The sequence below is a fragment of the Alosa sapidissima genome, chromosome 17, assembly GCF_018492685.1.
Source record: "Alosa sapidissima isolate fAloSap1 chromosome 17, fAloSap1.pri, whole genome shotgun sequence".
Classification (NCBI taxonomy): domain Eukaryota; kingdom Metazoa; phylum Chordata; class Actinopteri; order Clupeiformes; family Clupeidae; genus Alosa; species Alosa sapidissima.
The window spans coordinates 3,436,584-3,451,774 of NC_055973.1; the positions used below are offsets into that span (position 1 = coordinate 3,436,584).

A 15,191-nucleotide genomic window follows, 5' to 3' on the forward strand; every position below is an offset into this window, starting at 1 on the left:
GCAGCCTGGGGGTCGCCTGGCACCCCTTACCCCAGCCCTCAACATCTGACACCGGGCAGCCGAGAACATCTGCGGCCCCCTCAACAACTCCTCCATCTCCATCCCAGACCCTCGGCCCTGCCAACCACACCCGGTCGCCCGCCTCCGTCCGCTTCGGCCTCTCCTGCTGCTCAGCCGAGTGTGAAAAAACAATCTGACCGTGCTAATGGAGAGCGAAAACACTCGCACTAGCAGCTTGGCCGGCCAGCTGGTGTCTACTGGAACGCGGGAGCGGCCAGACTCGGGTTCCAACCGCAGGGCTAATCAGGCAGGCTGGAACGAGGGCGGACGCCCAGAAAAAGTTATTTTGCGGCGGATAGACGGTTGAAACGCAAAGCGGACGTGAGGAAGAGGAGCGCTAGGGACACACACACTTGTGCTCCAGGATGGATGAGGAAGAGTATAGATGGACACAGGGGATGAATGTGATGAAGATGAAGCATCTTTCAGACTAAAGCACCCCATGAAACACACACACAATGGCATTATGGTTCAATGAAACACACACATGCACACACACACACACACGCCCTCGGGGACAAAACGTACCTCGCACCGGTCACACTTCTCTCTCTCTACGTGTTCTCTGCAAGCACACTGGCCAGTCACCACGTGACACACACTGGCCAAGGAGCCGTTCCCATGGCAACCACAAGCTAGACACAGAAACATAAACACATAAACATGATAATCCAAGCAATTAATCATGACAAGATTTCAGAGCAGGCTGAAGATGCTGGCTGTGGCCATTTCTCTAGGGGGGTAAGACTGTGAGTTCCTCTTGCTGGCCAATAGAGGTCACTATAGCTCAAAAAGTGCTCAACGTACAGTGAAGGAGGCTGTTGAATGCATTCTGCTGAATCAATAAAACAACTCCTCAATGAAATGGTACAGTATGTTAAAATAAGTACTCTGCTTGTATTGTAGACACACACACACATACACACACACACACACACACACACACACACGTCGCGTGTAAGTATGTGGTGGATTTACATTAGAGGATTACACAGACTCACATGATCATGGATGGAACTAATGCTACTTTATAGTAGTTAGCCTACTTTCACTCAGGATAACTGAGCCTGCACTTTGGCCTGCTTATGGCTTTTATCCACTGATAGGGCTGGCCATATCAGTCTGCCTTTCAACAGGAATTCAGCCCACACACACTCAGTCAGTCCAGGAATGAACACATTCAGACCACACTGAAGATATCGGGGGTATGAACTTTTAAAAATCATGTTAAACACATTCAGTAATTGTTACATATATTCTTATGACAATAAATGTCTTATCTTGTGCAGTGTTTATAATAGCGGCCTCATAATAGCTGCAGGCTGTCTCCTTGTTTTCTCAATACAATTTTCAATTATCCTACTCTATACCTACTGGTACTCTCTTATTCTTTGTCTGCCTTGATTAAATTCTCAAAATGAATATTTTTTATTCCACAGTACTGTCATCCTGAAGTAGATAATCAGTAACCTCTCAAATAATTAAAACATTATTAAGATTATTAACTGTCATTAGAGTGTTAACTGGATTTTTTCAGAAAAACTCATTTACAATTAGCTGAGGAAAACACACTCAGTACAAATTTATCTTTCTTCTGAAGAAGCTGAGTGACATGACTGTATACACAAAATAAAATACTATTACTGTAACATATTCACATTATGATGACTGACAAATAAATCGCATATATGACATCGCAGTTGTTTTTTTCAGTTGAGCTGTTTTATTTTGTGACTGAGTTTAGACATCCCTTACCCTGGCAGTTCTTGGCCGTGATGGCGTCGCCGTAGTAACCGTCGGCACACCTCTCACAGCTCGGTCCAGTGGTGTGGCCCACACACTTGAGGCACTCGCCCGTCCTGTGGTCACAGTGGTCCGGCTCCTCGAGGTCCACATTCCCGTTACACTTACACGGGACACAACCCTGTCCTGGGACAGTGGGGTCACCATAGTAACCGTTGGCACACCTGCAGAGTGGACACCAGAGAGGAAGCATGGTGAGCATAAACACAAGACAGAAGGACTAAGGGCCATGCTGGGTCTTTAGCTGTGCACTGGTCAAATGAGGTTTGACTGGTCAAATGACATTGTGTTTACATGTACAGTAATATGGGTCAGAGGGTGTTAATTTATCTGTCAATCACACATTTTAAATGCAAGTCACAAGTCATTGTTGACCATTTTTGTTTAACTAAGCAGTTTGCAGGGTGTTGGTACTGAAATCATTTTGGATTTCCTCAGATGTGGCAAAGAGTATTGTGTGTAAGTGCTTGAGTGAGAAGTGAGTGAGTGAGTGAGTGAGTGAGTGAGTGAGTGAGGAGTGAGTGAGAGTGTGTGGTTTACCTCTCACACTTGGGTCCAGTGTATCCTCTCTGGCACTGGTCACACGTCACCTCTCCTGAGTTCTCAACAGAGCAGGTGGGGCTGAAACTACAGGAAGGGAGCCGTATGAACATATGACATCACAATCACCAGCAAGAAATTCAACATGCAATTTAATGGTGTTCACTACAACCTAACGAGATCATGATTCTACAAGGTATTGTAATTATAAATTTAATATAGCACTCGCTGATGGTCACTTTATTTCATTTATTTAAAAGTTAAACCCTGGTGAACATTATTTTTGATGAAATTTATCAGGACAAATAAAAACTATCTATCGGAACGTCACCTATTATCGCCCTTTCCCTATTTCCGCCCTCTTATGCGTGTCACTTAATATTCATTTCTATACAAACCAAGACGGCAGATTCGTAAAGAAACGCAAGCACCCACACCATAAATGTATCTACATTAGCTATGTACCAAAAATGACATTTTACCGTGACTCGAAGACCTGTAAACAGTGTTGTACAAATCCGCTTGGAGCTCCAGTGGAATTTTGATTTTGCGAATTCTCGGTCTAACTGTTGATGTGCCCTGTGAAAGGGCGGAAATAGGGCACCCACCAGCCCAGCACTAAACTCTGAGCGCGGTAAACAAATCAGATATTTCAGGCAGTAAAAGCCCCGGTAAGAACCAAACCAGATTTTGTTTAAATCTATACACCTATGGCTACTGAAAAATGTAAGGTTCATTTATGAAATGTTATTTTGAAGTATTAAAAAACATTGTTGTTTTAGAATTTTCGAACGAAAGTGGCGGTAGTTGTTCTGTCTTAAATACTCTGTGTATTTGTTAGTGAATACATTTACACATGCCTCTATGTCACACACACACACACACACACACACACACACACACACACACACACACACACACACACAAACACACACGTTAATATCAGAGTGCCTCTGTCTAGCGGTTTTAATTCTGCCCTTGAGAGATTCTGCCCTATGTGGGGGCCTCTGCCCTGAGCTATGGCGCTGTCCTACGTGGCGCCGCTGTGCTGAGCTCTAGACATCTTCATTGAGGCTCCAGACATCAGCTCTATTCAGCAGGCTGGAACAGACGGAGTCTGAAACCTTGGAGAAGGGTCTGGAATGAATGGCCAGTTCCGAGGCGGCCGGCGGAAACTCACTTGTTCGACGCCACGGTCAGCGGGCAGGCGCATCTTTGGCAGTCCTCGGCGGTGCCATCGAAGGGGTCGCCATAGAAACCGGGCAGGCATTGGTCACAGTGGGGCCCGGTGGTGTTGTGTTTGCAACCCTGGGGAAGATTTACCACGAATGAGTCAGATAAAACACACGACACACACACACACACACACACACACACACACACACACTTACCAGAAAAGAGCACGAACATATACACACAAACACATAGACACACACATGCACAAACACAAAAGTACAACTCTTTTTTTTTTACCCACACAATCTAAAACTGCATGCTGGGTGCCACAGTAACCTAGCAACCTCTCTGCTGTATTCTACAGTCCTCGGAACTCCACACAAACGATAACTACACATGCACTGTGCTCCGGTCATATGCTCTGCCTGAGTACCATAGACACCCCAAGGCAATGCCATGCACTCTGGATTGCATTAAAGTAGCACTTCTATTAAGCTGTGTGGCAGGACATTACCAAGCGAGACACGATTCCCCACTGAAAAATGTCAAGGGGGCGGTGTGGAGGCTGGGGAGTGGGTGGAGAGAATGTGCTACCCTTTTAAAAGCGCATATACTGTATCTGCTAAATGTGTGCTGACTGATAAAATGTTTTTGAGGCAATAACACAGCCGTACCCTGTGCTAAAGCCTCTGAGAGTAGAGTGCCACATATTCATCTACTACCTAATACACATGTCACATTGAGGCCAGCTCAAGCACAGAGTCAAATATCATGCGGCTGTCCTCAGCCCAAGGTGCTCTGGCGCAACTAGACAGGCTCAGAGTCCTATGGGGGGGGGGGGGGGGTTACTGCAGATGACAGGGTCAAGGTAAACATCTGGAGGAGGCTGGTATTTGTTCAACACAGATGCTCAGGAAAAGCATCAAAGGTGCTTCTCCAAGACACTTCAATGTGACACAAATTAGTCAACATGGTTGGCACAGATGCTGTAGAGCTGGGATTCGAAGACCTTGGCCTAATAAACTGGAATAAAGAATGGCAAATCGAATAAGCACATGAGATAAGACTACAAACTCACCACACACACGCCGTTGATGTCACACTCTGTGGCATGGTCGTTACACTCACACTGGAGGCAGTTTCCTCCAAACAGGATACCATCCACACGGTAGAACCCAGAGATACAATACTGATCAAAACAGAAGAGATTACGTAAATAAAGCAGTCCTTTGTAATAGACCAGGTGTAAAATAGGTGCACCAGTAAATATAAAGTCGAAAGAGTCAAATGAAGTAAGTTATCTTTTGACATCTTTGAATTAGCCTTACACCAACATGTTACCAGTTGAGCCTTCCATGCCAACCCCACTGGTGCATATGCACCCTGATCACATGATGTGGGTGCTTACCTCACAGGAAGTGCCTGCGTAGCCCCATGGGCACTCGCACTGCTCCACACTGACCGCCTGCAGGGAGCCGGAGGAGTTACGCCTGGCCATGTCCAGAGACACCTGACTCAACCTGCAAAACCACACCAACACATGTATCAGTTACACAACATGAACTACCTATTAGCTTTTATCATTTACATTACCTATCATCAAGTGCAAATGTATCATACTGATCTATCATTAAAAAAGTAATTCTAAAGAAAAGGAAATGTGTTATTTTTTATTTTGAAGATCTCTAATATGAGCTGTGGAGTTTTACTTCAAGTCACAATTCCTCTATCTATTGCATTGACACTGACAACATAAACTGCTTTCCTGAACATTATGGAGACTTTTTTATTGTGTACTATTTGGAAACAAGATGCCTTCAACATGGCTGTTGCTATAGATAGAGAGATAGATCCCTGTCTACGGTGCTGACCTTAGATTGCCCTCTGCACTGACGTTGAGGTACACACGGACCCTCAGACTGGCCACGTCAGACATGACCGTCATGAGCTCGTCCCTGTGGACACGTCGACCCGTGTGCAGGTCCACGAAGCTGTGCGGCACCAACTCCACGGACACCTGCTGCTCCCTCAGAGGAGTCAGGAGCAGCCGACGGGACGGAGACTGACGGAGGGACCGCCCGTTACCCTGGACACACAGAAACAAGGACACAGAGGACAGGGGGTGTCAGATTAGGACATTAGAGACAAGGACACAGATGACAGGGGGTGTCAGATTAGGACATTAGAGACAAGGACACAGAGGACAGGGGGTGTCAGATTAGGACATTAGAGACAAGGACACAGAGGACAGGGGATGTCAGATTAGGACATTAGAGACAAGGACACAGAGGACAGGGGACAAGGACACAGAGGACAGGGGATGTCAGATTAGGACATTAGAGACAAGGACACAGAGGACAGGGGATGTCAGATTAGGACATTAGAGACAAGGACACAGAGGACAGGGGATGTCAGATTAGGACATTAGAGACAAGGACACAGAGGACAGGGGATGTCAGATTAGGACATTAGAGACAAGGACACAGAGGACAGGGGGTGTCAGATTAGGACATTAGAGACAAGGACACAGGGGACATAGAGGAATGGGGACATCAGATTACAACATTAAAGCAGAGGTTATGGTTGGTCTGAAACTCACAAAGTAACTGCATTAAAAAACAAAAGCAAAGGTCTTATACACACAGTTTGCACTGATTTGTTTGCTAACATGCTAACTCCTAACTGCCTGCCCATTCCCCCACAGAGACACAGAAACAAAACACAGAGACATTATTTAATGACACAAATATTTTGATTGTTCATATTTCATTCAAAAGTCCATGATTTGTAATGTTAGTCTGTTCATTTCTTAAGGTTCAACTGGATTTCTTTTGGACCTTCTTTGATCTTTTTTATGAGGGCAAATTCACATGCTCTGTGTGATCCTACCTCAATAATCAAGTCAAAGTGAGAGGGAAGAGTCTTGTCCACATTCTCCACAGCGATGTCATATGCCACACTGTACTTCAGGAAGCCACCATAGGATGTCAGCTATGAGGTCAAGACAGGGAAACACAGCACTTAGCAACAGCACACATATCAATTTACTTTTTTACTCAACATGTCAAATTAAATAAAATTCAATCCATACTATCCACAAACATTAATGTTAACCATACAAATTACGACTGAAACATGTTAATGTCAAAGACACCATGACTTACTTAAGCCTCTTTAATTGCTTTAACTGTAGTTTGGTGCTAACACACAATGATTAAAGGAGGTGCTGGACACCCTGCTCTGTGCAACATTAATCTTCTCCTGATGGATTGAGACCCTATAAAGGGCTTTTCCAGGGATAATTGCTTTCACTGGCACGCCCACCCTTTTACATGCACCAAAGATACCAGAAGTAATCACATCATTTGACTTCATCCATCACCTAAGGGGAGGGGGGAGGCTGGGGGGGGGGGGGGGTAGGGAGGTACAAATATTAGGTGTGTAACCTAATTATTTTTTAATGTAGTGGTGAGGCCAGTTCTGACGGAGTGTAATTACAAGGCCTTTTCAATTAATAAGGTCGGAGAGAGAGAGAGAGAGAGAGAGAGAGAGAGAGAGAGAGAGAGAGGGAAGGAAGGGGAAGGAAAAGAAAGGAACGGGTGGATGACGGGGAAGAAGGGAGTGGCCAAGGTCTGAAAAGGGACGGCACAGGACAAGCACTTAAGACAGAATGTGGTTGGACAGAAATAAGGCAGGATGGACAAAAGATTGATCGCGAATGATCCCAACAACTGTGACTGACCAGCCAGCTATCTGACCAGCTGTGTGAGCTGATTCCAGTAAAGCGCCCGGGTCATAAGTGTAGGTTAGTTGCTATTCAGCTGTGCAACTGACCACAGAGCACAAATGTCTTTAGCTCAATAAACTAGTGCTAATTGGAGGGTGACAAGCCAAATGACACAGTCAGTGTAGGGGCAGCCGCAGTGGGGCTGCATGGGACTCTTCTCATCGTAAATGTCTGCCTTACGTTATCTGAATGTCAGACCTCCACACCAGTAGACATGGGTGAGCATTGGGAGGCTGCTTCTTACTTACTCTAAATGAACTCAACAATATCTGTATCTAACTGACAGGACTTTCGGCATAATTGCTCTGGGAAGCCTTGTGAGTTGTTTTTTCTTTGTTTGGTCCAGAAGCATATGATTTTACGTTTGACCAAAGTTTGACCTTTGACCAACATGAGCTCAAAATGTATGGGAACTCCATCAGAATGCCAGAAGTGTGGCTCTTTTGACCTCTTGACCTCTGAGCCATACCTTGTTTCCCAGGAATCTCTCTGGCGCGGCCCAGGTGGAGAGAAAGCTGTAGGATGTGACGTTGCTGGGGATGATGAGGTTGTCCTCCACCAGTGGAGCCGTGTAGATGGAGGTGCTTGGGTTGGTGGGAAGCAGCCAGCTATCCCTGTGCTCCACCTGCAGGGACACACAACACAGTCTCTCAATAAAAAGCATTTATATCTATGTAAATATATTTCATATATGTTTATGTGTGTGTGTGTGTGTGTGTGTGTGTTCATCACCTGAGTTGTGGACCACATCGAGCTCTCGCACACATCCGACACTCCGAAGCAGAAGCACTCAGTACAGCCTTCTGGGTTGCCCCCCTGCAGGTTGAAGAAGCCTGGCTTGCACAGGTCACAATGGGCTCCCATCACATTGGCCTAAGGACAGAGAAACAGAAATACTGTTTGAGACTTCATGCTGTGGCTATGAGTGTTAGTGCAGGTGTGTGGTAAGGGCAGGAGTTTGAGGCCAAGTCATGATGTGATGGCAAAGATCACTTCACAGCATCACACTACCAAGCCAAGGCAAGGCAGAGATCAATCAATAACGTGGAATAAAACTACTAGAACGGTGTCTTTCTGTGCCTTGCTGCTACAGGCTTTCAGGTGAACAATAACTTATTTCTTTCTTTCAGAATATGTTGGTGTTTTTGCCTTTATTTAGATAGGACAGTGAACAGTGACAGCAAGTGAGTGGGAGAGAGATATGGTGGAATGGGGAGATGGCCACATGTCAGATTCGATCCTAGTATCACAATGTAGCCATTTGTGCCACAGCTGCCCCTGACAAATAACTGATTTCTTTCAGATCCAGATGAACTCATCAAAAAGGCCCAGGTCTGGACTGACCTTGCAGATGCAGTCCTCACAGGGGTCAACGTTGAGACTGCCGTCCAGGCTGCACTCACAGCGCGTGCACAGGGGGAAGTTTCTGTAGCCGAAAGCACAGCGGTCACAGCGCTCGCCAGCAAAGCCCTCCTTACACAGACACTGACCCGGGGACAAACCTGGCACACGATCAGAAGCACAGCACAAACATGACTCTTTTCATCTCATTTTGGACTTTATATGTGTGTTTTTTGGTTGTTTACTCAGCTAATGAAAACTGTGAGATGGTGATGCAGATATAGACAGTTCTTTTTTTAAATCTCATTTAGAACTATGCTCCTGTTATTCATATGGAAGTTATATTCAGCATAAATAAACAGCCAAACCCACATTGGCAAACATCAGAGCTGAGCTAAGAAAATACAACTGACTAACTGTTAAATATAGTTAGTGAGTGAATGAATATGTGTTTTCTACTTTTTACTTTGTATTCTGTCATTTTACACTTAGGAGGAAAGGAAGTTGACCAGTAACACATATTGACACAAAACTTTGCTCTGAAAAAGAGAAAAACTGGTAATCTGACTGTAAATGTAGAAATTGAATTATAGGTAGTCAAATTCTGACCATCATGTGAACTGACCTTTTTCTGGGCTGGCGTGCTTGTCGTCCCTGATGCATGCTGGGGAGTGGGAGCCCCTCATGTCACAGCGGCACTCCACACACGGATTATCAGTATACGGAGACACCTGCATGAGGGAGTGGAGGGGGTTCAGCGGTCAGACAGATGGACACATTGTTAAGACCTAATAATACCTACCCTAATAATAACACACACGCACACACACACACACACACGCACACACGCACACACACACACACACACACACACACACACACACACGCACAGATGGGTAAAGATTCCTTTCAGAATCATGTATGTTGGGCTAGCAGATACCTTCACAATTTGAGTTACAGTAAAAGTCTGAAGCTTTTGTGTTAAAGCCAAAATAAAGACAATAAAACGGAAATGTTTTCTTATCTTGGGAGTGGGGGCGGGGGGGTTACTGAGTCTTAGGCTACGTTTATACGGTGACGATGAAAAGAGAAGACGCAGAAGTGGCGTCTCGTCTTCATTTTTTTATTCGCGTTTAGACGAGCATTCTCAGGGGGAAATGTTTCCAGACCGCTGGGTGGTGGTGTGATAGAACCCCGGTACATCACGCGCATACATTATAATTTGACAGTTTAGCCAGAGAGGTAATCAAGGATCTTTGGTTTAGCCGTTTAGACGGAGACGCAACCCGGGTCGTCTTCAAAACTCTACACTCTGGAAGGAGTCTTCAGATTTGTGCGTCTTCAAGCCCCGATGGCGGGGTCACCGTGTAAACGAAAGGCACTTATGATAAAATATTTTGTCGTCTTCCTTCGCAATCGTCCTCGTATAAACGGCCCCTTACTTTGTTTATCTGTAGCAGGTGGCTGGCCAGTGTTAAAGGCACATGTGATGCGGGGTGCGGAAGTTTGCTCTCTTCCCAGAGGTGTTGTAAAAGCGGTCAGCTAAGCTAATTGTCCCGCTGGGCTATTACTGAAGAGTAGGCTGGGGTTTGGCCCCACAGCCTCTGTGTCTTAAAGCTAACCACCATTGTAATGCAAACCACTGTTGGTCAGCTATCAGGACCACACACACACACACACCACACTTCCCTCATCCACCAGTATCCCTCTTCACACACACACACACACACACACACACACACACACACACACACACACACACCCACACACACATACCCACTGACTTTTTTAACAAATCGCAGGACAAAAGACGTTTATACTGACAGCAATTCTCACAAATGGAGGCACACACAGACACAATACGGGCAGTGGAGGAAGTCAGGAATCAGGTTTCTAGGGGCCACACAATAAGAGAATGGGGCGCCTAACCCACCCCCCGGCCCCACCCCGCCAGGCCACCGTACCTTGTGAGGTCTGAAGAATCCGTCAGCGCAGGTTTCACAGTTCACCCCCGCTGTGTTCTGGGAGCAGTTGATACACACACCACCGCCCAGGAACTGGCCGTGGATGTTCAGGCTCTTTCGGAGCGCAGCCACAGTCTCGTTGTAGTAGCAATCCTCTGCTTTGTTGTGGCAGTTGCACTCTGTGGTGTGAAGAAAGAACTCATTTGTGAGATTTCAGCAGAGTAACATTCACATTTATTCATTTGAAAGATGCTTTTAGCCAAAGCTAACAATGAGCTACAGTGGCCGTGAAGTTTATGAACCAGGAGCTTTTCTAGAAAATTCTATTTATTGTAAAACATAAACCGATCTGGGCCATAAGCTATAACATATTTAACATTCCAGACATACTGTAACAGTCATTATCAGGCCACAAAATTACAAGGCAAATAAAGCTATTGTTGACTATATGCTAACTCATATTACTGAAAGAAAAACAACCATATTTTTGTTAACGCACAGTTTTTTTTTAGAACTAATGTATATAAATGACTGAATGTAAACAGTCATGTTTGAATGGCTTCAGTGGCGGTGTTACTGTAAGACATTTGCGGCATGGCATCCCTGGCTGCTCTGAGAGGGGGACTGGGATAGTCTTACTTTCACAAGTGTTGCCGGAGGAGGTGGTTCCTGCTTGCCACAGTTGCTGGTGGTAGCCGGGGCAACACTCATTGCAGCTCTCGCCGCACGTATTGTGCTCACACACACAGTGAAATGTCTGAGAGGACAAAGAGAGAGAGAGAGAGAGAGAGAGAGAGAGAGGGCAGAGTGAGAGACCGGGAGAGATGAAACGTCCACTACACACACACACACACACACACTTACACACACACACTTACACATGGGAAAAGATGCCTCTGAAAGACTAAAAGAGAGTTGGCAGAATAGGACACTTCAGAGTAATATCCTCCTCTTCACTTGACAAAGCTTGATCAACACAGACACACACACACACACACACACACACACACTCAAACACACACACCTGAGCAAATGTCCATTTCTCTATTTGTGCTTAGGTATAACATACACCACATCCATTGCTTGACTAGCTCAGGTCTCATGAGGTCAGGACAAGGGTGTGAACTGTGTGTGTGTGTGTGTGTGTGTGTGTGTGTGTGTGTGTGTGTGTGTGTGCGTGTGTGTGCGCGTGTGTGTGTGAAGTCGTGTTTGCATCAAGGGAGAGAGACGTATGAGTTTGTTTTCTAAAGTGCCAGTTTTAAGAGGCCGGGGATTACAGCCGGCTTTCACCGGCGGTCGTTAACGTGGCCATCCCTGCTAATGAGGCCCACATGGGAGGCAGAGCAGACCGGGGTTAACCCGCACTGCCTGCTGCCCACCCGCCTGGTCAGGCCAACACCTCCCTCACCCAGGGGGACACAGAAAGCAACACTGGCCATGGAGACAAGCATTGGATTGGATTTGCTTCTATGATCGAATCATAATTTATATAAGAAAATGATTTCCCACATGCCATAAAAACCCTATTTGTATTCTACATATGCAGGTAAATAATAATAATAAAAAAACATGGATATGTTCCATTGTTCCAATGCATTAAATGATTTACAATATTTTGCAGGGTTCCATTTAGCAAATCAAATGGAGCAAACTAAATATGCAAAACTATACTATTCAAAAATCATCATAGAGAACTAAGTCTTGAGAACTCTATTAATAAAGTCCCTGGGAGGCCTCAGGGAGCAAAGCCTCTCAATCACAAAGGTATGAAATGCTCGAGTCACATTCAAAACAATCAACTCAACAGCTGAGAGGCGGTGATGGAATTTCACACCCTCCGTGTCTCAACCGAGTTTGATTGACAGCCCGGGGGTTCCACTCTGTCGGGACCGCACTGAAGAGAGCGTGCCGTTACCTTGGTGATGAGGTCCATGGGGCAGCTCTGGGCGTGGCCGTAGCAGATGCACATGCCGCCCACCGAGATGTCTTTGATTGTGTAGTAGTACTGCGGGAAGAGACAACAGGAGAACCAATAAGAATCACCCCTGACAAACACCTACACTCACATTAACTCTGCAACAACTGCTATCAAGACACACCTACAGGCATTTAAATAAGATGACTGACACTCAAGCTCTGATAACACAGAGACGTGTAATTAAATCACATTTCATTGTCATTCATCTTCATTGAGGTGATAATTAAAAATGGCTGGTGCTGTTTATCTAGTCTTTTCTAGCAAACACACATGCTTTGCATATCACCAGCTTCTGCAGCCCAGGTGGACACTGAGAGAAGTGATTCTCTGAAGCAAGGTGTGGATGGGTAGGTGATAGATAGATAGATAGATAGATAGATAGATAGATAGATAGATAGATAGTTTACTTCCTTCATCCCAAATGGAAATAGCAGTGTTTATTTGCATTAACATACAACATTAACATACATCACACCAACACACACAAACATACGTAATCAAACAGAATTAAATCAAATTCAGGATATGACTATCTCTGTGTCATGTGAATGTGTGTGTGCACACATACACGGCGGGTGACGATGGGGTCGACCTCCTTGGGGTCATTGTAGCTGAGGGTCATGAGGTCAGCGTTGAGGGTGCGGATGCGCTGCAGACGCAGGCGGATGAAGCGGGCAGCGGTGAACGCCATGAGCGCCGGAGCGCGGTCATATGCACCGGGTCTGTCATTAATCAGAGATGTGTGGATCTGAAAGAGAGAGGAAGAGACATGGAGAGAGAGAGAGAGAAAGAGGACTATCAGTATGCCATCAGAATGACTGGGAAAAGGGTAAGTTGAAGCATAGGAACAGGAAATGAATAGGTCAAAGGTCACATGAGTCATGACCACAGAAACGCTAACTTCAAATATGTGTGAGCATGTTCATAAGAACAGAACTTTCAGACTACAGACACATAACCTGAAAGATGATTAACTGTATACAAAACATCATAGTAATTCATTCAATTGTTGTAAAGCATGTGTGTGTATAGTATATAGTCTTTATAGTCTTTGTTTTTCTTTTCGTTTCTGCTTTTTCCTGGTGGTGGTACGAGTGCTTGGTACTGGTCAGTGAGAGCCCACCTCGCCATGCTCCAGGGGTTCGATCCTGGAGTAGAATGACGTGCAGATGACCTCGTTGTCCTTCTTGTAGGTGGGGGGTCCGATGCGGGGGGTGATGTTGTACTGTGTCAGGCACTCGGTGTCACTGATGGCGTAGTACTGCCAGGGCATGAATTCCTTCCCGTCCAGCGAGCGCTCCAGGATCCAGTTGCCTGGACGAGGCGAGTTGGCCACCTTGATGATCACATAGGCAATCTGGAAGATCTGTCAATCAAACAGATAAATATATCAATTGATAAATATTTTTTAAAAAGCATTCAAGATTAGTTTGTGTAGCAGCACAGGTGAACAGAAACAGTGGGACTGCAAAGGAAATGACACTAGGGAATGAGTGGTTATCACTGAGTGAGAAGTCTAACCTTTTAAAGGCAGCATTTCCAAATATCAGCATTTCCTAACCTTTTTAAACACAGTGCCACATGCACATTGATTGAAAGTGCAATATCATGCCCTGGAGAGGAAGGGGAAGTGAACCTTACTAAATTGAACTATACAAATCTAACCTTTCTCCTGTGTACACTTCCAATAGGCCCATCTCATTTTACCCGTATATTCACACAAATGTGCAGCTATAACTTACACATCTGGAGGTGCAAGCACAGCTGCATCCTGCAGGAGAGACCCAGCTGCAACACTTGAAATTGCATCACACAAATTCACAAACTGTTGGACCTTGTTAAAAACACACTCAAACAAATGGGGTACTGGTCCTGGTCAGATGCAACACACACACACACACACACACACACACACACACACACACACACACACACACACTTACACACATTCACATAACAGATTCTCCCAGGGGGACCATATGCAGTCAACAGGGTTAATAACCAACATTCAGGGCACTAGAACCCGATAATGGTTATAGCATATAGCATGCCATGTATGGCTGGTGGTTAGGGCTTTTAAATGGTGCCATTTACCCCACTCCCCCCTTCCCTCTTTCCCAAGGGACAAGTCTTATTGGCATGCTGTCACTGTGACTGTTTTTTTGGCAGACCCCCCACCCCCCCACACACACCCCATCCCGCTGCATGCTTGACTGCACCTTCAATGCAATGGAGAAGCTGTTTATTTCATCTAAATGGTCCCATTCCCCCTCTCTTTCCCCCTCTCCCTCTATCCTTTCTTTCTCTACACCTCCATCTCTTTCGCTTACATTATAGAGGTAGTGCTTTCTGTCTCTCTGCCCCTCTGACCCTCTACCCTGCTGCAGGCTCCTGTGTCCCTCCCCACCACCCAAACTCCCCACTTTCAAAAAAGGGAAAAAATTCAATCTTGTCCTGACAGGCTCTCAAAACAAACCCCTCTTTCATCGCCTGGTCCCCCCAACCATGACGGGAGAGCAAATCTCAGCCCCGTGTCTGCTTT

At 45.6% G+C, this 15,191-nt stretch overlaps 1 protein-coding gene across 1 annotated transcript in view; it reads right to left on the reverse strand.

The window, feature by feature from the left end:
- The window catches only part of lama1 (laminin, alpha 1), a 56,469-nt gene that overhangs the window by 26,376 nt on the left and 14,902 nt on the right, over positions 1-15,191 (reverse strand). The window contains exons 4-20 of the mRNA XM_042067903.1: positions 13,773-14,015; positions 13,218-13,397; positions 12,587-12,676; positions 11,311-11,428; positions 10,672-10,850; positions 9,333-9,438; positions 8,711-8,868; positions 8,099-8,239; positions 7,836-7,991; positions 6,469-6,570; positions 5,451-5,665; positions 4,988-5,099; positions 4,658-4,768; positions 3,584-3,711; positions 2,404-2,490; positions 1,816-2,027; positions 589-695 (exon numbers count right to left, since the gene is read on the reverse strand). Coding sequence (XP_041923837.1) covers positions 589-695; positions 1,816-2,027; positions 2,404-2,490; positions 3,584-3,711; positions 4,658-4,768; positions 4,988-5,099; positions 5,451-5,665; positions 6,469-6,570; positions 7,836-7,991; positions 8,099-8,239; positions 8,711-8,868; positions 9,333-9,438; positions 10,672-10,850; positions 11,311-11,428; positions 12,587-12,676; positions 13,218-13,397; positions 13,773-14,015 — 2,445 coding nt within the window. The remainder of the gene's footprint in view (positions 1-588; positions 696-1,815; positions 2,028-2,403; positions 2,491-3,583; positions 3,712-4,657; positions 4,769-4,987; positions 5,100-5,450; positions 5,666-6,468; positions 6,571-7,835; positions 7,992-8,098; positions 8,240-8,710; positions 8,869-9,332; positions 9,439-10,671; positions 10,851-11,310; positions 11,429-12,586; positions 12,677-13,217; positions 13,398-13,772; positions 14,016-15,191) is intronic.